This window comes from Echinops telfairi, unplaced genomic scaffold, assembly GCF_000313985.2.
Source record: "Echinops telfairi isolate 266 unplaced genomic scaffold, ASM31398v2 ScPeMD7_7468;HRSCAF=8506_0, whole genome shotgun sequence".
Classification (NCBI taxonomy): Eukaryota; Metazoa; Chordata; class Mammalia; order Afrosoricida; family Tenrecidae; genus Echinops; species Echinops telfairi.
The window spans coordinates 34,064,536-34,088,121 of NW_022111369.1; the positions used below are offsets into that span (position 1 = coordinate 34,064,536).

At 42.1% G+C, this 23,586-nt stretch overlaps 1 protein-coding gene across 1 annotated transcript in view; it reads left to right on the plus strand.

Moving 5' to 3' along the window:
* WDFY3 (WD repeat and FYVE domain containing 3) overlaps positions 1–23,586 on the plus strand; it is a 242,492-nt gene that overhangs the window by 167,808 nt on the left and 51,098 nt on the right. The window contains exons 34-42 of the mRNA XM_045284341.1: positions 790–889; positions 3,684–3,844; positions 6,749–6,978; positions 8,935–9,044; positions 10,869–11,051; positions 12,050–12,207; positions 13,292–13,369; positions 15,558–15,785; positions 21,163–21,216. Of these exons, the coding sequence (XP_045140276.1) occupies positions 790–889; positions 3,684–3,844; positions 6,749–6,978; positions 8,935–9,044; positions 10,869–11,051; positions 12,050–12,207; positions 13,292–13,369; positions 15,558–15,785; positions 21,163–21,216 (1,302 nt within the window). The remainder of the gene's footprint in view (positions 1–789; positions 890–3,683; positions 3,845–6,748; positions 6,979–8,934; positions 9,045–10,868; positions 11,052–12,049; positions 12,208–13,291; positions 13,370–15,557; positions 15,786–21,162; positions 21,217–23,586) is intronic.

Sequence of the window (23,586 nt, forward strand, 5' to 3'; positions counted from 1 at the left end):
TGGGCTCACAATAAGAACAATTGTGAGGATGGTGGAGGACCAGACCGTGTTTAGATCTATTGTCTGTGTAAGTTGAAACCAACAACATAGTTGGTAGCAATGCTGTCAGAGGGTTGTAGTTTAACTTATTCCAGATCATTTAAAAACCATGTTTGTACAACTGGTATCAAAGGCGCCGTTCACATAGTTCAGCATTCTGTTTCTAAAACCCGAGAGACGATTCCTCTCAGGACAATTTTCGTATATATACCTCCCTCCTGATCCTCTCATGTGCTGCTTTTTATAGAAAACATGCATTTTGTAATCCTTTTTTTCCCATTTTCTCCTTTCTTGGCATAGAGGACACTGAGAGCTAACTTATGTGTTTAATTAGATTTTTTGTTAAAAGGATTTTCCTCCCATTTCACTTGCCCACTAATTAGAATCTCGAGCTTTACCATCTGTTTTTAATGCTTTCTAGTTTATTTTAGTTTCCTTATCTAGTCCCAGAGTTTTCCTGGAAGTGATATATAATAATAGATGGTCACATTGGTATTGAATATTTATAAGGTTAAGAATACTATTTTGGAATGGATTCAAACGAATGTGAGGTCTCACATTTGCTTCCATTTTGTGTTTTCAAACCTTAAGATCAGAAAAATAAGAGAAAGGCTATAGGCACAAGCAGTATATCACTCCTCGTGTGGCATTTCAGTTTCATTTTATCTTTTTGATGCATTTGGGAACATAATTACAGTTTATTGCTTTGTTTGGTTGCTTCTGTTACTAATTCTTCATTTTATCAATTAGGCTTCCCCCGAACGATCTACAAGAACTCAGCAGAAAGAATTTCAGACTTACGTTTTGGACAGCGTGATGGACCATTTGCTTGCTGCTGATGTGTTACTGGGTAATTCTTTGTTTTCTAGACGTACCTGTAATCGCTCTTCTGTGTCCACATCCCGGGGATGTCGCCCCTTTTACATCATCACTGTCCGTGTTTTCTGTGCACTGTCCGACGTGAGTGCTGTTTTCTCCATGTGAGGAAAAGGCTCATGCAGCTCTTCCCTTTGTCTGGAAGATAAACACCCAACAGAATTCCTGGTTGGACAGACACGTGACTGTGTACTCAAGGGTGGTAGGCAGGAAATATCTTACAAATTTTACAGACAGGTTATCTTTTTATGAATACCTAGTAAAATGTACATGAGTTGTGTGGTCCAGCTTCTTACAGTGCACCCTAGGATTTGTGAGCATTGGCTGTGGTACTGCATGTAGATGGAGCCCATTTATTTTCAGTGCTATATTGATGGATAAGTGAAATTAAAAGATGATTGGAAATTTTTCACAAACTTTGATGCTGCCTTATTGAATGTTGTATCATAAAGTATACAAATTCACCCTTTTTAAAAAAACAAACATGGGTGTACATTTGGTAGATTCCCGTGTGAGACGATTACAAAAAAATGCTCACGAACATCTTGCTTGTGTGGAACACGTGCACGAGCGGCCTTCAGGAAGGGTGGGAAACGCCGTCCTCTTTAAGCTCCATTTTCAAATGAACAGTCGAAGCCGCATCATCTGAGTGACAAGGAGCCGTTGCTGTTGGTACCGGGGAGTAGGATTGTTGGCTCACAGGTCCGTCGTTTTTAGACTAGCTTCTAGGACTTGGAGTCAGATCCTATTAAAATAACCTTTCTCCTGTGTGTAGGTAAAGACACAACCTTGCTGTGTTTACAAGGGGCACCAACATTTATATGTAAGACAAAGATGGGATTTAAAGGAGAAAGGAAAGGAGTGGTTGACTGTTTGCTCGCTGAGCTCCTCGTGATGGACGCTAAGACGCATGAAGCCTCGGGCTATCAAATGGTCGTTTTGCTTCTGAAGTGACCTTGCCGGGAAACTCAATGTGCTGTTTCAGAATGCTAACTGTGCCCCCTGAAAGCAGGTGGTTCAGTAACTCTTTCATATTTTTTTGATCAACTGGAAGGAGTCCCACTGTATAAAAGCCAAGATGAAAACTTTTGCTTAAAGAGGTGAAGTTTGAGTCAGGTAGAAATGATAGAAATTATCATTCAATTGAGGCTCCAGAGTTTCCTTAGGAAGGAGGGGTGATAGTATGATGTTAGAGTAGCTTTTAGAGACAGTACTAGTAGATGCTATATAGAGAAGCATCAAGGCCTCACTGACTATTTTTGACTTTTTTTTTTTCTGAAGTTCTTCTGCCTACGTTCCTTCATTGATACGGAAGGTGTAGTTTTATTTTGCCCTTTATTAACCAGCCAGGACCTGTTTGCATAGACTATCATAAAGCATTGTACCGATCCACAGCTTGGTTTTGTTCGTTTTTCAGTCTTCGTATTTAGGACATTTTTTTGGACTAAAATACATGGATGCTCATTTACACACATCTAAAAGTTTAAGTGACTGAATTCTGAACAGAATAAAATGAGGGTTAGATACAGGACACAAAATTCAATAACCCTGGGGGAGGGGGTGGATAAGGAGCTGATACCAAGGGTTCAAGTAGAAAGAAAATGTTTTGAGAAGGATGATGGCAACAAATGTACAAATGTACTTGACACAGTGGATGGATGGATGGATTGTGATAAGCATTGAACGAGCCCCCAATAAAATGATTTCAAAAAAAGGAAAAAGAATCTAACTGCCATCTGGTCAGTGTTGACTCAATAGCCACCCTGTAGGACAGGCTAGAACTGCCCCTGTGAGTTTTCCCAGGCTGGAACTCTACGGGAGTAGACAGCCTCATCTTTCTCCCTTGGAGCAGCTGGTGATTTCGCACTGCTAACCTTGTAGTTAACATCCCAATGAGTACCCACTACACCACTAGGGCTTCTACAGTAGCCCTAAGTTGCCTGTTACTGGGTAACTTCAAAAGCAAAAGGATTGAACCAAAGTCCACTGACTTCCTTCTCCACGACCTTGGGGTCAGAGTCCTCCTCCTCCTTTCTCACTAGAGTCTTACAGGCTGAAGTCCAAAGGAGTAAACACATCAGTTCCTTTAATCTGCAGCAGGTGTGTTTAAAGTTCAGTCACCTAATGGGTTTCTCCACCAGGATCCTCTGGGGTAGCCTATATAGTGTGCTCTGCACCTCAGGAAGACCATCTAAGATCAGGTAGCATATAGTCTGGGTCTTGGATCACCAAGGACTGAAAAGACACTTGGTTAAAAATGCATAAATAGCCATATAATATGGGGAAGATTCTCCCGTATAAGTAATATCAAGTGTTTTCTCCAAGCCTCTGCTACCCCTCATCCCCAACAGAAATATGAAATCCTCTTAGAGACAGACGGAGCCACCACCACCCTTGGTCGTCAGTCTCCGCTGAAGGGCACTGAACACCAGTGTAGGCATGTCCACTCAATTAGAGATGTCACGGGGCTTGCCGCCTGGCACTGACTATTCAGCCCTCTCCATAGCATGGTTTTGGATTGCAGCTGAATTCATAACCACCATGCCACCAGGGGTTCCTCCAGAGCATGTTTTAACCTGCATAGGTAGCCCTTCCACTTCCCATGGTTTCTGTCCATGAACATCATTTTCTAACAGTAATTGCTAAGAGCTCGTGGGTCTGTTTTTCTCAATGTACTAAATGTAGTCGCTTCCCTGATTTGTTTGAGGATGTGGTTTGATGCTAGTTGATATCCATGTTCTTAGATTTTTTTTCCTCCTGGAATGTAGGAGAAGATGCGTCTCTGCCTATCACCAGTGGAGGAAGCTACCAGGTATTGGTGAACAATGTGTTCTATTTCACACAACGTGTGGTGGACAAGCTTTGGCAAGGCATGTTCAACAAAGAATCTAAACTTCTTATAGAGTTTATCATTCAACTAATTGCACAGGTAATTCATGGTCACTGTTAGTTATACATTACATGTTTTCCTTCTGAAAAAAGTTCCCTAATTGTGTCACAATTGTTGGAAATGAGTGTAACTAATAAAATATACTGTAAAGCTGAGTTTCTTAGTAGAAGGGAATTTAAAAACACAGGCCTTTAGCCTCCCCAACTCTTACTAGTGACCTGGTGACTTTTAAACGTGCTGAATTCCCTCAAGCTCGGGTCATGCCCTCCCACAGCTATGATTGCGCTTTACTAGCTACTAGACTTCCATCTTTTGGGTTGAAATACCCATGTGATCGGTTTGTGCAGGAGTGCATCAGTGTATAAGAGTGTACAGAGTGTGAACAGGGGGATATGGATGGGTCAAAAGTATAGCCACTAGGGTCCAGTTCACTCAGACACAGATTATTCCAAACATATATGTTTAAATATTGCTCTCTGATTCATGAATGGATGCAAATAAGTTGTTTTGTTTTGTTTTTTCAGTCATGTTTTTAGTCTCATTAGTATATCTGCTAAAAAAAATTAGAAGTAGATCTAAACATGGCTTAGACTGCCAAGGGCATCTCCTAGGCCAGTCTACCTCAGGTCTAGAAACCAGCTCTGAAGGACAGAGAGACTTTGTGGGGAGGGATTTTTCAAATGGCAGTCTTGATAGAGATTTTCTCAAAGGCCACAGGAACACCATCGGGACTTTTCAGAGAGAAATTTTTAGAAAATTGAAAGTTTTTAGAAAATTTTCTTGGTGAGAAAATGTCCAGCAGAGTTGTTTGTACTACAGGAATTGTTTTGTTTTCTATCGTGGCAATACACTGCTCATTCTTTGAGGTCGTAGCAATGGCTGCCCTGGGAAAATGTCGTGGGGAACCTTAACCCATATCCCCTATAGCCCGGATCTTACCCCTTCACATTTCTCTTTGTTCTTGAAACTCAATGAATATTTTAAGGGAACATGATTTGAGACCCTCGGGATTGCCAAAACTGCCGGGGAGTTTTGTTGTTGTAACCAACAGAAAATATAACTGTATTATGACTTCCACATCTGAAGAGTAATAATACTGTACCGAAAATGCTCGTTTAAACACACATTTCATAGCAGGTTAGTAATAATACAATTTGAGCCATGCATAGAAAAGCATGGATCAGAGTTGAATCAGTATGTGAGATGACTGCTTAAGTTTCATTTCTGCCTCTCCCAGTAGGCTTCTGTCTGGTCTTAGCGCTAATCTTTGACTTTTTGGCTTTCCCTACTTGAACTCTGTTCAAGTTAGCCCAACATTCCATGAGGCTGACATTGTGAGACGCTGACTTAGGGCACTGAGACTCCTCTGCAAGGGCTGCCTTGTCTATGAGCCAATTCGGGATGCTCTAACCTCATCACTAGAGCTGCTCTGTGTTAATAGCCTTCTTGTTCAATCCTCCTTTTACGTGACCTCCAGAGAGGCAAAGACCTCCTTTGCTTTAGCTCCTGTTATTCTGACTGCCCCTTTTGTTCCCAAGCACACTTCTGTGGAAATGCTTTGGTACTTCCGCCCACTCATTCATGGAGCACCCCCGTGTGCCAGCCTCCAGCAGAAGTGATACTGTTCTTTCCACACGAATCTTGACTCCACACGAATATAAAGGCAGATTTATAAAGCACTCGACATGCTCTCACCTGCTCTGAGGGACTTGGCAAAACTGGTGTAAATCAAAGAGCCCCAAATTCTCTGAGGATGGGCCAGAGAGATGGAGATCGTGCCTTTAGAAAGAAGTGTCTGTCGATCTCCACAGCAAAGTAATTCATTGCCATCAAGTCGGCTCTCACTCATGGCGACTGTGGAACAAGCCAGAACTGCCGCCCCTGTGGGTTTCCTCGATGATAACTCTTTGCGGGACTAGAGAGCCCCGTCTTTCTCCTGCAGCGAGACTAGTATATTCAATGTTACTGCCGTGGTGTTCAGCTGCCGACCCTTTGGTGACCAGCTTCCCATCACCACGGTGCCACATTGGAAATAGCCCCTTTAGAAGGATGGAGACTTAGATGGAGGCTATATTCTTCAACAGTCGCTTCACATTCTGATATGCAGTTTTAATAACAGTGTCTTGTGATTTTGCAGCAATACTTTTAGATTTACCCTCATATTATAGGACGATTCTCTTCTTATAAACTTAAGCTTTCCAAAGTCCTTTCTTATCCATCTTCCTTTGGACATGCCGCTGTTAGTGTGTGTTTTTGATGCCATTGGCTTTGGAATATTGGCCTGTTTCATCTTAATTCAGCTCAAAATGTGGAAAACAGAAAGTGCTATTGCTGTGTTTTCTTAGGGTTTCCTCATATCACCGAAGAATATTTTAAAAGATAAATTTGTTTTTAAACCAAAAAGGAATTATTAAGTGAGAGCATGGAACTAGAATAGAACGCCCCCTCCCCTTTTTTTTCCTTTACAACACTTTATTTAAAAAAATCAATTTATTGGGGGCTCGTACATCTCTTATTACAATCTATACATCCATCCGCACCGCCCTCCCTTTTTTCCCCTCCATCTCACATTGCAGGTAACTTTTCCCCAGCAGGTTTGAACAGAGGTGATTCCCCCAGACCAAGTGTCTGTGCTTGGAGAAATGTTTCTCAGTGTTCCTCTGTGAGGCTGCTCTACCGCAGCAGGGTTAATGTCTCCCCTCCCAACTGAATACCCTCTCGGTATTGCTACGGAACACTTGTCTCAGTAATGGTACTTCTGTGCCTCGTGGTTTTGAGTTCACAGTACCAAGAGCTTTATAGCTTTCAGCTGAGTGTCCTTAGCACCTAGCATGGCACAAGGTGCACAAGCAACCCAATAGAAGCACGCGATTGAACGAGCAGCAGGTCTGAGTCTTCCTTTACTGAACATATGACTAAATCAAGTATCTTTCCTATTTTCAGTCAAAACGAAGATCCCAGGGGCTGTCCCTGGATGCGGTTTATCACTGCCTGAATAGGACCATCCTCTACCAGTTCTCCCGGGCGCACAAAACCGTGCCCCAGCAAGTAGCTCTCCTGGATTCCCTGCGGGTCCTCACGGTCAACAGGAACTTGATCCTGGGGCCGGGGAACCATGACCAGGAGTTCATCAGCTGTCTGGCCCACTGCTTGATTAACCTACATGTCGGCAGGTAAAGCCACGTGAAGTGTGCCCCGGTGACGACTCTCACCAGACCACTTGCTTCGACCACGCCGGTTCTGACGTTTCTCTTGTTCTTTCACCTGGTTTATTTCACACTTCATAGGGAAACGCGAGGCAAGGATTGCATTTTCCCCCCTAAAAGAATGATGGTTTGTTCCCCTTTGTTTTACTTTTCTGTATCATTTAAATTTTCCACAATGGCCCATATACATTCAAAACGGAAATTTCTTCTTAAATGAAATGCACTGTGGTGGGTTGAGAGAGCAGGTGCTCGGCACATCATGAAATTAGTGCTTTTCCACTAATTGCCCTGACAGATAGTTCTTGGGGGTCTGCTCGAGGCCAGGCCTTACATTAGGGGCGGGGAGTAAGAGGTGGGTGAGACCCACCCTGTGCCCCTTCCCTTGGAACCTGCAGCTGAGGAGAGAAGACAGAAAACTACTCAGGCGTGGCAGCGCGTGCTTTGGCACACGAGACCAGGGCCACTGACAAGGAGGAAAGAGCCCCTGGGGTTGAAACTTGACACTTGAGTGAGGAGAAGTTGAACCCCGTCAAGAGGATGGGGAGGAGTGTGCCATTGGAAGAGAAAGCAACATCTGCGCTTGCTCAGAGGGAGAAACCGTGTGGCACATTTAGGCAATGGCAATTGTTACCCTGCCACTGGAGCCAAGGCCAGGGAGGTCTGAGACTTGGGCCGCGGTGTCTAAGGTACCGAGTGCTGCTGTAACAGAAATGCCGCAAGTGAACGTCTCACAAACAGAAACTTCTTTTCTCACAGTTCACGAGGCCACCGGTGCAAGCTCAGGTTCTGGGTCTCGATCTGTAACTTAAGAACTTTTAAAAAATTTTTGTAAAACACTGATCATTTTAATTTTACAAAAAATTTCACAAACAACTGTTACACAGTATAATGGGTATCTGGAATGAATAGGTTATTCGTGGAAATATTATTTTAAATTAAAATCAGGGTCTCATTTTAAAGCAGGCACCTCTGGCTAATGAAGAGAAAAACACATTCTGCTGTGCTGGGACTCAGGCAGTGGGGCATCTAGCTTCCCACATGCACTCACCCAGATTCGCTCCATCTGTCTGTCTGTCTCGGGATGGGGCGCGGGCTGGAGACCCATTCACTCTGTGATGTCAGCCTTTGCAGCCACTAGGCAGGAATGACGGATTTCGGTTGAACGTGATACTGAAAGTACAGCTGAATGTACCTTTCGCTGTATGACTTCAGATCTTGAGGTTATACTGTTGTAAGTTGTTCGAGTTGGCAGTGACTCCGTAGCAACTGGCAAAAATAACGTCACGGTGGGCATCTTAATGTTTAAGACGCTCTTTTTATTATCGTAGTTTAATCTCACAGTTACAAAAAGTTAGTGGAACTAAGAATAGTCTTCTAATGCAAGGATAGCTGTGACTCATGGCAACTTCGTTCACGACAGAGCCAAACGTGACCTGGTCCTGGACCACTGTGACGCCAGGGGGCTCCGATCAATGGACCCCATAGCGGTGCCAAGGCTGCAAACACTGCCAGGAGAGGGCAGCCTCGTGTATCCTGCTCGTTAAAAGCTAACTCTGGCCTTGGTGGGCAGCCAGTGCCTAAGTGCCCAGCACCACCCCTGTCCATGATGCTACCCAAAACCACACTCATGCGATCGAGTCGAGCCAACTCCCAGCTTCCCCAAGAGCGGGCTACAGCCGCCCCTGTGAGATGCTGAGGCTGTCACTCTGCACGGGAGTAGAGAGCCGTGTCTTTAGACAGGAAGGTTTGTGAGACAGACCACGCCCATAAAATGGCCTGTTCATGGGCCATTCTGAGTTGAGTGCCTGCTGTCCATCAGCTTGCCGGGAAGGAGAGTTGGTGGCCGAGCCAGCAGCATAATACTCCATTGTAGTCTGTGGCCATCGCCTCCTGCACGTCGTTTAAACTGACTGACTTTTTCAGCCACGTGGATGGATTTGGACTGGAAGCAGAAGCCCGCATGACTACGTGGCACGTCATGATCCCCTCCGACATTGAACCAGATGGTGGTTACAGCCAAGACGTTAGCGAAGGTAATCCTCTCCAGTGTGCCTTGCTTGGAGTTCTTATTAGCTGCACTCTTTCATTTCTAGTTTTTAAGGTTGAAACCAAAAAATGGCATCAGAAATTTCCAACGTCAAGTACCATTTTCTGGTAAGCCGCACCAATGCACGTACAGAATTGCCTAGGAAAGACTTCCTGGGTCCGCCAAAATGGTTACATCACTCACCGCATTTCATAACGATGCTGAGACACCCGGCGATGTTTGCATTTACACAACGGGTAATGCGGCGTTTGTTTCTGCCCGAGCAGCAGGTACTACCTGATACTGAACATCCCCACCTGCTGCCATCAAGTCAGTTCCAACCCATAGCAGCCTATAGAGTAGTGGTTCTCAACCTGTGGGTCGCAACCCCTTTGGGGGCTGAATGTCCCTTTCACAGGGGTCGTCCGATTCATAAGAGTAGCAGAATTACAGTTATGAAGTAGCAACAAAAATACTTTTTATGGTTGGGGGTCACCACAACATGAGGAACTGTAGTAAAGGGTTGTGGCATAGGAAGGTTGAGAACCACTGCTATAGGTGGTTTCCAAAGATCGTAACTCTTTACTGGTGCACAGACAGTCCATCTTCCTCTCGTGGAGTGGTTAGTGGATGGCTGTGGACCTTGCAGTTAGTGGCCCAACCTGTAACCCACAGCACCACCTGGGCTCCTTGGCACTGAACATAAAGACACCTTAAGTCATTGGTGTGCTGGGCATGACACACGAGAGGCACATATTTCATGAGACACGTTGTCCTTTTTATTCCATTGTTTTGTCATCTGATTTTCCTGTTGAGTCTGTATATTTGAGGATTAAAGTCTGTGGCTAGATTGAGCTCTTATTTCCACATTGATCAGTGGAAAGGATTAGATCATTAGGGAATGAGACATATACAACTTTTTCATATGGTTTCATCCTTTAGAGTTCTAGCACTTAATTCTTGTATGCATTCTTTCATGTACCCATTAACTTATTCTTACTATATTCCCCACCCCCGGTTATTTGAAGCTCAGAACTGTGAATGCAGTTGTTATTCTATGAATGCAGAGAGAGTTTCAAAAGGTTCATGAAAAAATGTCATTATCATTTCATTCTAATTTTTTCACAAACTTTTGGACGCTCCTTCAAATTTTTGCTCCCAAATAATTGGCAGTCTTGAACAATGATTTTCACAGCAATGGTCTCCAACTAGCAATATTACATAATTAGAAACTTAGTAAAAATGCACCTTCTTTGGCCCTGCCCAGTTCTACGGAATCAGAAATTCTGTAAGTGAAACCAGCAATCTGGTCGAACCAGCTCTCCCGGAGACTCCCTAGCCTGTTTACGTTTGGCTGGTCTTCAACAAGACGCAGACACATTATCTAGTTCTCAGCAAGCAAGATCATATTTAATAGTCAAAACCCCTCTTAAAACATTTGATTTTTATATTTTTCCTTTCACACAAACACAAAATTTTAAGAGCAACTGTTGGTCTTTATTCATCTTAAATGTTGATTTCCTATGTTATACCAAACAAAATAGGTAATGAAATGTGCATAAGATTTCATATTTTAAATTAAAATCCAGTTTTTCTTACTGAGTTAAACTGTTATGCTTTCTAATTTTCTAAGTAGGCACCCCCATTGTTGATTATCTGGGCAGTCCTTTACAGCAACGTGGCCATATGATATGAAGTGTTATTTGACTAGTCGGTGTACACTTGAAAGTCCTGAATGCAAGACATAAAGAAATTAAAAATGTGCTTTCTATTGTATTTGTGATCATTTGCTTGTTCTTTCTTGCTTGTCTTTGTTTGTTCATCTCCCAAGGACGTCAGCTTCTCATCAAAGCTGTCAACAGAGTTTGGACTGAACTGATCCACAGTAAGAAACAAGCCTTGGAAGAACTTTTCAAAGTCAGCCTGCCGGTGAATGAGCGGGGCCATGTGGACATCGCTGTAGCAAGGCCCCTAATAGAAGAGGCTGGATTGAAGTGCTGGCAGAACCACCTGGGTAAGGAGGCCTATGGAGAGCAGGCGAGCGGGAGGCCGCTGTGCTGCTGTGTTCTATGAGCGCACGTTCACCATATAATGACCTTGTCCCTAGAATACGCTACTGGGATGGAAGTAGCGGTGAAAACCGATCCAACATTCTAGAATGATTATGCTGAGCTTGACTGCCATTAACTCAAAGGTGTGTTACACATCAGGCAGAGATGCATGTGGAGAGCTTTGTGAGAAAATGGAATTAAAAGGCAATGGAATTTTTCCACGAATTTTTCCAAGCTCCTGTTGTGTGGCTGGCCGCTTTCCTCTTGGCTCTGGGTCCACCACGTTTGAATGGGTAAATCTGAAGTCCACAGAGCCCTGAAGACCCAGGGGCTCCTTTGTCGGTTTGTTTGCTTATTAATTAAGTACCAATATTCACTCGGTAGCAAAACCTAATTAAACTTTATATATTCTACTTGGCGTAAATGTTCATGCCTTTTGCATCAGAAATATGAATGTGTTAATTATGATTTGTCACCCTAGACACTCTGTTAATGTTGTATGATAAGAAGTTTACATACCATGTCCCCTTTTTAAAATCCAGAACATACTGAATTCCAAAGTTTACACAGCACCAAAGGTTTGGAATAAGAGCACCAAATTTGGAGGTTAGGGATTGTGAACCATTATTAACATAATACCGTTATGTAACATAATGAGATATGTGCTTAATACATAAATATTATTAAGAAATTAAGTAAATTTGCATATTTTTGTAGTGGTGGGAAACTTCAACCAAATATAGGTTCTGAGGGTACAGTGACCTGGAGCCAGCCTTCCAGAATCAATAAGTGAATTTGTACTATCTGAGGAGCAACTAACACCTGACTCTGATCTAAGAAAACTACTATCTGCTTTTGATAATTACAGAAATGTGGTTTGTGGCCATGATAGGAAAGTAGGAAAAGTAAGGTGAGTACATGTATGGAGAAGTTTTGAAATGATCTAAATTTCACCCCATAGCCCACGAAAAGAAGTGTGTGAGTCGAGGAGAAGCTTTAGTGCCCACCACGCAGTCCAAATTGTCCCGGGTCAGCAGTGGCTTCGGTCTGTCCAAGTTAACAGGATCAAGAAGGAATCGCAAGGAGAGTGGTCTTAATAAGCACAGTCTTTCTACCCAGGTACTGTGTTTCCTGTCATTGCTGATCTTAGACATTTCTGGGTCTAGTTTTGGTTATAGTACTTTGTATAATACACTTAACATATCCAGGCAGATGGCTTGAAATAGAACTTTTCAGTATTTTCCCTTTAGAAGAAAGAGAGAAGCATCCCAGACTATGGGAATCTCACTCTCTCTCATCTCTCTCTCTCTCTATAAAATTGCCTTATAAGAGTTGTCTAGTTTTATAATTGGATGTGATTGAATTTGAGATTCAGAAACTGATGATCAGATGATAGGTAAACATCCCCCAGTTTTTCCTACTTCTAATATTATGGATATTATCATTGTACATGGAATAAATTTTAAAAATATAGCAGAACAAATGTACTTGATTTTTTCCATTAATCTTCATGTAGCCTATACTTGTGTTTGTTTTATTTTTGTAAGACAGCTACCTATCCCATTAACATATTCCTCGCCGTACTTCCTGGATTTTAATGGCAGCTATGAAAAAGTCTGAGAGAGCTTGTGTATATCAGTCACCCCCTGTGTCACAAGTTGAGTTCCCTAGAAGGCAAACAATGAGGGGAAGCTTAGTGTGCGGGGTGTTTATTAGAGGAGGGTGCCTTTGGGGTCAATCCCTGTGGAAGGGAGAGAAAGGAAACCGCATGGAGCACAGGGAAATGCCGAGGGGAAACAGGCCTCGGTAGTGATGGCCTCAGCTGACCTTAGTGGATTGGAGCTCTGGAACCAAAATGGCCTGTCACCTTTGGCGAAATCGCCGAACTTCCATGTTGGCACCATCAATCAGCTGCTAGATGTGAGGCAGACAATGACCTGAAGCTAAAGCAAGTGGCTGATGACCTTCCAGGAAGGTGAGGTCGCAAGCTCTACCTGAGAGGGCCATTTGAAGGGCTGTGGCTCCGTGTCCATCACTCTGGGCCTCAGCATCTTGCGATAGCCAGTCCTCTTATTGTTGCTCTGGGTTGTCCCTGTAGTGGGCACTTTTAACGAATTGATGAGCTTTACTTTTAAAGCTAACTTAACCTAGTCTTCTAGCAAACCCATGAGAGAGTAAAGATTGTTTTTCTCTCCAATGTTAGGAGATTTCACAGTGGATGTTTACACATATTGCTGTTGTTCGTGACTTGGTAGACACACAATATAAGGAGCATCAAGAGGTAAGAATTCCTAATAAAAATTATTTGATTTGCATTCCTGCGATGAGTTACAATGGGGCTTCTTTAGCACATGTCTGCCCATTTTAAGGACAAGTTGCTGAATTGGATTTTGTTAGGTGGGGCTTGTAAATCATCCTTACCAACATCTATTTCAACACCTACTGATTTTTTAAGATAAAAGAATCTGTATCTCCTGTAGACAAACTTCGTTAAAAGCCAACAAGCTAGAAACCAGTTGCAACTATATACTATTAACATTCCCAACTAGCATGTTGCTACACGTCTTTTCAATCAAAGTAAAAACACCAGGGTCATTCTTGTCTTTCAGACCTAACAAGTACACTGAAAATTACAAGTTCCATTTTATTTTAGGTGCTTCGTGACTATATCTGCAAAAAAAAAAAAATTCATAAAACCTCCTCCACTTAATCAACACCTTAGTCATTTTTTTTCTCCAAAGCACTACCTTAAATCTCCTAAACACTTCTGAACTGCTAATATATTTTTTTTAATGATGGATCATTACTTGCTATATAGGGTTTTTTTTTCCCTCCAGAAACACAACAGTAACTACTGTGTTACCATGTAACTGCATGGTTATTTATCCAATAAAATTTATGATTAGTTGTGTAAGGAGATCTTTAGATTTACATTGGATGCTTATATCATTGGAATGTTCTACATCATGCCACTTGTCCACGTGCAGGCATTTACCCCAAGTGATAAGTACAATGATTCAGTTAACTTGGAGTTATCTGAGTAGCCAACAGGAAATACTTTTTCTGTGATCTTTTTTTATATGAATCAATTACCTACTCGAGATGCATATTTATGGCCTTACCTAAAATATTTGGCCATGTTTACCAAGCGTACCAGTGATCTAATGTGTTAGGAATATTCCTTGATCTGTTTTCATGGACTTTCCCAAATGCATGTACTAGTACTTGTCGCACAGTAATGGGGTGTGTGTTAGGCTGGGTCGTCTAGAGCCGGGGTGTCAAACTGGCGGCCCCCAAGGTAATTTTTTGTGACCCACGATGCTCTGAAATAAAATGTAACAAGGGAATTGTGTGTACGGTATTGCCTCGTTCTCCCCTAAGCGCTATTTTCTTCATAACAATTTTTTTCTATTTCCATTTTATTTCAGAGCGTCATGGGCCACAAAAATTACCTTGGGCCACAGGCCACCAGTTTGACACCCCTGGTCTAGAGAAACAAATCCAGTGACACTCATATATTTCTAAGAAAGAGCTTTCCATCAAGAAGTAATTGTACATTGAGAAACCATCCTAGTCTAAGGTGACCAGACGTCCCGCTTTTGGCGGGACAGTCCCTATTTTTAACAATTTGTCCCGTGTCCTGCAGCGTTTTTAAAAAGTCCCGATTTTTGGAAAGAATGCACAGCAAGCTGGGGTATACAGTTTTCGGCTGCCATGTGGCTATTTCACCAGGATATGAGTGTTATCAATGGTGTCCTGCTGGTGTCCCGCTTTACCAATGTTAACATCTGGTCACCTTATCCTAGTCCACAAGTCCCTCACACAGTCACATGTAGTGATGCAGAAGGCACGGAGATCACAGGCTGGTGTGTGCAGAGTCGTGTGGATCCAATGGTGGTGGTAACATGCCGGGGCTCTGGCAGCAGTCAGGCCAGCATGTAAGACAGTGAAGGCAGGGAGAGGAGGGGAGGGTCCCAGGACCCCACTTATGAGAAGGTCCTGCCCACAGGAGGCACCACCAGGCTGTGACCTGGTTGACAAGTTGAATTCCACCCCTCTACTTTTATATATCTTCAAGTTGACTGAAATTGTGTAGCTACCATAGGGTGGAAGGATTTCTCCTTAAAATGCCATGTTTATTTATTAATATACATTGAAATAACCATTTTGATACATCTTCATCTGTACTATTAGTGTCTTTCCTATATCCAGAACAACAGAATTTCTCCAACTCTGACTATATTTTGTACTCTGCCGTGTATGCATCTGTCATTTGCTCGTTGCTAAAATAATCACTTTCTTGTATCACCTCGATAATTTCCTCATTCTCACAAAATGTGCAGCTTACCTTAACCATGATATGATTTGCATGCGTGTCTAAGCATGAACTTGATTTTTAAGTTATCTGTGGATGTTTCATTGTTGGTCCTACCTTTGCGTGAACACCAACATGCAGTCTCTACCCCCAGCGTCAGCAGAATGCTCTGAAATATGTGACAGAGGAGTGGTGTCAAATCGAGTATGAACTGCTGCGTGAGCGAGGACTGTGGGGTCCTCCCATTGGCTCCCATCTAGACAAATGGATGTTGGAGATGACAGAAGGGCCATGCAGGATGAGGAAAAAAATGGTGCGAAATGATATGTTTTATAACCATTACCCTTATGTACCGGAAACGGAACAAGAGACGAACGTGGCGGTGAGTACGTGGAGCTAAATGTTTGCCCCAGCCCTTGCGAGTTTTCCTTCTCACCGTGAGTGCTCTTCCTTATGAGGTCAGCCAACCAGAACCGCTAACGCAGGAGATTCACCAAGCTGTATATTACATTGATCGTCAGAATGTGTGTGAAAAGATAAGATGAGCAGTATCCCAGGGGGGGGGCATGGTAGCAAAGTGGTTCAGATCACAGACTCTGGAGCCAGACTGCCCAGGTTCTAATCTTGGCTCTACCACAGGTCCTTTAAACTTCTTAGCTCCACTTTCTTTTCACCGCCTAGGGCTGTTCAGGTAGAAGTAGTTAAAATTAGTAACTTACGTAGATTAGTATTGGGTCCAATATAAGCACTACATAAGTAAACCTTCATGAATAAAATAAATGTGGACACTACGAGATATTCTTTGAAGAAATGTAGAGAACAATGAAGACTCTAAGCATGTTCCCATTCATATTGAGAGCCTTTGTCAAAGACTCTACAGATTAAGCCAAGCAGTGTTTGCCCTTAAATTCTCTTTTATTCAAGTAAACAATTTATCTTTCCCCAAAGCCATCATTCAAACGTTTTGCCCAGGAGTGTGCCATTGTGCACAAAACTGGAAACATGTTGTCTAAGCTGGGCATGGCCCACAGAGTCAGGTTTTGCTGTTTCTTAAAGTCTAGGAGCACATCATCTAGAAGAGAAGAAACTACAGGTTCATTTCATTCTTAAAAATCTTCACAGCACTGTCTCCGTAGTAATGCAACTTTCATGGCCAGCATTCCCCTTGCCTCCAGAGCCAGTGTTCTTTTCCTGAGAAAGCCGCGTGTCGTGTCACCCCTGTTGGACGGGAGAAGGCATCTCCCAGGTTGTGCAATAGAAGGGCTTCATGCCATCAATGGGAGCGACAAGTATCATTGTAGAGCAGTGGTTCTCAGCCTTCCCAATGCTCTGATCCTCTAAGACCGTTCCTTATGTGGGGGTGACCCCCAACCATAAAATTATTTTCGTTGCTACTTCATAACTGTAACTTTGCTCCTGCTATGAATTATCTGGTATGCAGGATGTATTAGGTGACCTTTGTGAAAGGGTCATTTGACCCCCAAAGGGGTCGCAACCCACAGGTTGAGAACCGCTGTTTTAAACGCTCAGTTAAGCACATTATAAGAGGTTTGAAAGCAGGTAAAATTCATTTTAATCACTCATGGAAATTAATACACCCAAATTATTAGTTCAAAGTGTGGCCAAGAATAAAAACATTTATATTCTAGAATATATATATATATATATATATTTTTTTTTTTTTTTTTTTACTCGAATCTTTGAAAGCCAGTGACTACTTGGCCCAGCATGTCTCCGTTCAGACTGGACACTTTGGAGAGGCGTAGTGGCCATGTGTGGCCCGTGTCTGACATGACCGGATAGTGCCATTCTATAGGATTCAATTTTTTTAGTTGAGTGTTTTCATGATTTTTCTTTTAAAGATGTGTACCCCTTTTTTGATAAATGTAAAGTTCTCGTGCCTCCCTTTGATCATTGAATTTTCAAAACAGAATTAATATCATGACATTTGTAGAAAGAATATCATTTAGGAAAGCTTGTAAATTCACAATGTCTGTTAGTGAAAAAAGATATTTATTGTGAAGAAACTGTTGGTCTTACACAATTCTTATCTTACGATTTCTGGCTTCATTTCTGTCACCAAGTCTGTATTTTCCAACTACTGAGCCTTCCTCTCTGTTTTCAATTTAGCATTCCAATCGCCAGTAATTACCAATGCATCCTGATTGTTTGACCAATTTCAGACTAAAGTTGTTAAAATTCTTTCATTTCTCTTCACTAACTTTAATGGTTGGTGTGTAAATTTGATGAATAGTTACGTTAACTAGATTTCTTTGTGTCCATATAGCTATTACCCAATCACAGACAACACTGTATTTCAATACAGATCCTGAACTGTTCCTTTGACAATGAATGCGACAATCAGTATTCTTCTTTAATTTGTCATCCCTTGCTGAGTAAGCCGTATGGTTGTCCAACTCAAAAGTCCAGCAGCGTTCATTCCAGCTCACTAATGTTGCCAACCACAAGGCCAGCGGTTTGAACCCAACCGTCACGGGAGGTGGGGGGTGGGGGGTGGGGGATGAGGCTATCTACTCCTGTAAAGATTTGAAGTCCATGCTCTAGTGTCACTGTGAATCAGCCTTGCCTCAGTGGCAGTGAGAATGCGTCAGATGTCTAACTTTACATGTGCTAGGCCCTGCTGACAGCTTAACAGTTTCTTCAGACATTCCCTTTCCCAATTATTAATGCATGTTTGCAGCTGTTTCTTCTCATTTTGAGTCCTGCCCACCAGTAAATGAAGTCCCAAAAGCTTTCCTTCCCCCGCATCATTAAGGTCAACTTTCCTTGAGGGAGGAACTTTACCCCCGACATGTTGTGAGTGCCTTCTGACACTCATATTCCACCAGTGTACCTGGCAAAGTTCCACTGTTAACACAGGTTCTCAGTAGCTGCTGGCTCAGAGGTAAGCAGCCTGTTTCTGCCTGGTCTCTTCTTAGTCCAGAAACTTCAGTGTAACCTGCTCACCATGGGTGACCCTGCTAGTGTTTTAAATACCAGTCACATCACAACATCCTTAAGCCACCACACTATAGCAAACTGACAGGTGAGTGGTAGAACCATAACTTTAAGCACTAAAATTCCAATACAGGAGCACTAGGTAAAGATATCCGTTTGCCTTTTTACAGCCTTTTGCCCACACCTGTTGTTATAATATCGCCTTAGCAACATATTCTCTAATTACGGACCTATCTTCCAGATAAATAATCAAGAATTACGGTCTATATAATTTTATATTTCTTACTGTATTTTTTATACTAAGCACATACACTTACATAAACTGTTACTGAGCCAGATATTCATTTCACAGAATCCATTCAAGAACACAGACATGTAAAATAAACCACTCTCAATTAAGTATATTTCCAAATCATTCATTCATTGAGGTTTGCATTTGTGTCATTTCTCCAATAATAATAATAAATACTAATACTATCTCTCTCTCTTCTGAATTAGCAGCTCTGTTTGACAAATGTGGACCTATTTTACAAACGGGCCCCACTAGGCACTGTTTCATTCTGGGGCGCACACAATCACTGTACATCAGAACCGACTCGACGGTACCGAACAACACCCAGGTGTCACAATTTAGTGATCATTTTTAAAATAGATGGGAGCCATGGTACTACAATTCGGTAACATGTATCCTTGGAGTCTCTCAGTAAAATCAGAACCTTAGATGCTCAATTACTCCATGAGGGAATATGTATTAAACCAGTGGTACATAGCATGTTTTGCAAAGAAACTATAAGAATAGACATAAAACAAACTGCCTATATTTTGGTTCGAGGCCCTGTGAAAGATATGCCAAAAAACTCACTGCCATTGAGTTGACACCTACTCATAACATTCCTATAGGACAGAATAAAATGACCCCTATGGGTTTCCAAGGCCAGGCATTGTCACCTGAGTAGAAATCCTCCTCTTTCTCCCACGGAGCAGCTGATGGTGGTGGGCTGCAGACCCTGCAGGTGGCAGCTCGCTTTGCCACCTGGGGTCCTATGGAAGGGACAGTGAACCTCAGATAGTCATCGCATCTCTCTCCAGCAATCGATCTTTTATTTATAAAACTCAAACTGATTTGTTTGAAATTATTTTTTTATCTAATTGAGATAAAATTCACATTGAAGTACACAAATCCTGAATTTTAAAAATTCATGCACGTGTGTAAAGCCAAGCCTCGTCATATGAGTGCATCTCAGGAAAAGTTATTTTTAAAAGTATCAGTAATTTTCAGTGTATTTAAGAGTTTTACAACCATTACCACCGAACTTGAGAATATTTTCATCATTCCTAAGAGAAACCTCTTATGTAAGGTATATTTTTAAATGTTTTCTTTTTAAGAGAAATGTTTTACTAAACCTTGTGCAGTATTTCACTGGCTCTGCTTATTTGGGCTAAGGAAGCAAGCGTCTGTGAAAGCATGTGCCTTCTGTTTACTGTCACCACGCTTACCAGAGTCTCCAGACATTAATAGACTGCCTTAGAGCCCGTTAGAACTCAGGGTGCCCCTAGCGGACCAAGAAGAGCAGTGCATGTGGGTTTCTGAGACTGGAACGCTTTGTGGGAGTAGAAAGCCTCATCTTTCAAACTGCTGGCCTCGTTAGCAGCCCAACCGGTGCCACTGTGCCACCAGGATTAACATCTCCAGGTAGAACCTGGAAATCGGAAGAAAAGTTGGTAGTATGTATGTACTACCAGAAACCAAGCCCACTGCCATCATGTCAATGCTGACTCATAGCAGCCCTACAGGACAGGGTAGAACTGCCCTGTGAGGTTCTGGCACTGTAATTCTTTACGGAGAGTAGAAAGCCCTGTCTTTCTCCCTGAGAGCTGGTGGTTTCAAACTGCTGACCTTGCGGTTAGCAGCCCACTGCATACTCACTAAGCCATCCGGGTTCCTCACTTGTACTATACAGCTCAGTGGGAAAATGCCTTGCTATTGGGATTGTATTCTAGGAATAAAATATAAAGCAAATGCTTAGTTCTCTAAAAAGTACTCTTAACAGATTTGGGTTAGGGAGCTGAGGATCAGCCGGCCTTCTGTTTTCAGCCTGCCTGGAACTGGATCTGTAAGAGTAATGAGGGAAATACATCCTTGGATTTTGGTGTGTGTGGGGGTGGGCGGGGGGGCGGTTGTCAGTAACTAGTACCTGATGGTTTCCTCCATGTGGGATATTGTAGATAATACTTGGACCTAGTTGCTCCCGTTATAATGTGGACCTGGTGGTGAGCGAAGTGAACAGACAGAAGACAGAGGCTATAGGTTCTATTACCTAGATTTCTATTGTTATTGTTTTCCTATTAAAATCATCTAAAACATGGCCTATAAGTTACCGGTGACCATGCTGACCTGTGCTGGGTTTTGTCTTTGTGATTTTTAAGTCTGTCCTGCTTCGTTACAATGTGAATTTTAGTGTACATTAGGGTTTTTCTTATTAGTTGGGATATAATACATACATCAATCATTCCAATTTTCGTTCACATCAAATAGAATGTAAGATTGCTACCACAATTCCCAAACATTCTTTTTCTACACGGACTCCTTGACCTCATCTCCCTGGATCATTGAGCACACTGCTGCAAGAAGCCAAGTCCTGATTTCATGCAGTTAGGGTAGCAGGTTTACTTGAGTCCCTGTGTCTCCCATATTCCTGTCAGTCTTCAAGAAAACTTTATTTTTGTGTTCTTCTTTAAGTTGTATTTTGGTTTTGGTTTTGTGTTTTCTGATATGTCTACACTTCATACCCTGTTTTCAGTCTGAGATCCCAAGTAAACAGCCCGAGGCACCAGATGATATCATTCTCCAAAAGGTAAAACACAAATTATAAAATATAAAAGAATGCAAAACACTTGCAGTCTGGGTTTTGAGTTTGGTTTTGATTTTGTTTGTTTGTAGTGCATGATAGACCAGACTAACTCCAGTCCTTGAGACTGCAAGGTTGGTCTCATTCCCAGGCTGAGAGGTCTTGTTCCACGCTTGGTCAGCTTTATTCTAATGAGCTCCTCCTAGTGGGTGGGGGCTGCTCCCTCACCCTCTGAGTCTGTGTTTTCTGCTACGCTAACAGTCAAATGCATTGCTTCACACAGAAACTAACACGTTCCCAGGCAGTGTTAGTAATGGGCAGTCTGACCTGTTCAGCTTCTTGTTCAATTATTCTCACCATTCATGTAGATACTGAAGCGTGTGCGTTTTTGGGAATGCATGGGTGTCCTCTTTAGAATTGTTTTTTTCTCGCAGAAAGAACTGACAAAAATACATTAAAAGGCAGTATGAACAGTTGTCATTTACGTAATTTACTTTTGAAATGTGTTGGGGTTTTTTCACGTCCGGAAGGATTCTATCCCCAAAATTTTAACGTTCATTTTACATGTTACAATATTTCACTTAGGAAAAGATTAATGTATAAGAATGCAGAAAAATACCTCATGTGATTTAGGGAGTATGTTTGTCCTTCAAATTCATATCTGATAAGGAAGTCAGTCAGCATCTACCAGTTCATTGTCTTGCCCATCACTAACTATGCCATGCTTCATCTTTTTAAAGAATTGGCCATTTTGAATTAATATATTAAAATGGTCTTACCTCTCCAGAATTGTTAAAAGCTACTACTTTTGGTTTCCAAAAAATGCAATGTTCTTCTTCCTTTGCCCATCAGGTTGCTTCTCCCATAATTGTAATATTATTTTTAAATTACTTTAACACGTCTCTGTATCACCTCATATGTTTCTGTTTCCGTTTGCTGCGTGTTCTCCCGCAGTTAGCACACAGCTCTGTTATTCCCTGGCTCCGTGTGCCTCGTTCAAAGAAGGGGAATGTGCCTTCAGTGGAGGGCTTGATTGTGTTTTGTTTTACTTTGCTTTTACCTCAGAACTACTTAAGTATTTCAGTCCAAATAATGCAGTACTGTTGGAGCGCTCTTGCATTTCCATTTATTTAAAGCTCTATATAAAGAGAGAGTGGTGTTGTTGTTGTTGGGTTTTTTGTTGGTTTGGGTTGGTGGGGGTTTTGATTTTAGAGAATGAATGGGTCACCCACCTGTGGGGACAGGCAAGTCCAAAATCTGTAGGTCAGGCAACAGGATGAACATGTAGGGAAATAATTTTTTTTAAAGCAACAAATAAATAAAAGAAAATGTAGGAAATCATAGCAAGACCTCTATTTGTGGAGGCAGAATATTCCCTTTTTGTTGTTAAGGCCTTCAATTGATTGCATGAGGCCCACCCATGAGGGAGATTCTGCTGCTGAACTGAAAGCCAAGTGAATGAATCACAGGTAGATCTTTCATAGTGTTTGACCAAACAACTAGGCACCCTGGCTTAGCCATGCTGACATACAGAATTCTACTGTATGATGACACCACCCGTGGAAAAGAAGTAAAACAATGTGTAGAAAGGAACCATCTCTTTTCTAATTGTTAATCCAAAGTCCACGTCTAATTCTAACTGAAGGAAGCTGCATTAACTTGTTTCCTCTGTGGTTTAAAATTGTGTGGGATATTTCAGACCTTAATTGCTCATTGCATCTATATTTAAATTTTTTTTCCAAAAAGAAAGTTTTTAGGTCATTTGGAAAACCTGACATGTTCTTGTATCATCTACCAAAAATACTTATTTTTTGTAAGTTAAACAATATGTTCTTCACAGTGGACTTATATAATAAGTGCTTGCCACACTCATCTGGTTAGTAGGTATACTGATGGTTTTCTGTTACATGGCAGACAAGAATTCTTTAACCAATTAGAAGGGACCAGCTTATGGTCACAGGCATCAGGACCAAGCTAATGGACTCCATCTTCTATGTTTGGAATAAGCTGAAGTGGGGTTAGGTCATTTCTTGAGGTCCAGCAAAACCTCAGAAATGGGAAAGGAAAGCAGTGCTGAGTCACTGCCTCTAAGTTCTGAAGTCAGCATTCAGATAGGTTGTTCCCACTGAATGGGGGGTGGGGGTGGGGTGGACCTGACCTACACACTTGTCTTGAGGCTCCTTAGAGCTCCACATGTTCCAGCCGTGGGCACTCTCAGTCCCGTGTAGGGAGGGGTTCTGATACAGTCTTCAAGGGGGGATGTATTATACTAATGTAAAGACTTGGGTTAGCTCGGGATTATGTGTTTCTATTTGGGAAAATCAAAATGGCTAATATTGTGGTTTTATATGTCATTTTGAAATCAGTTTTAAACTT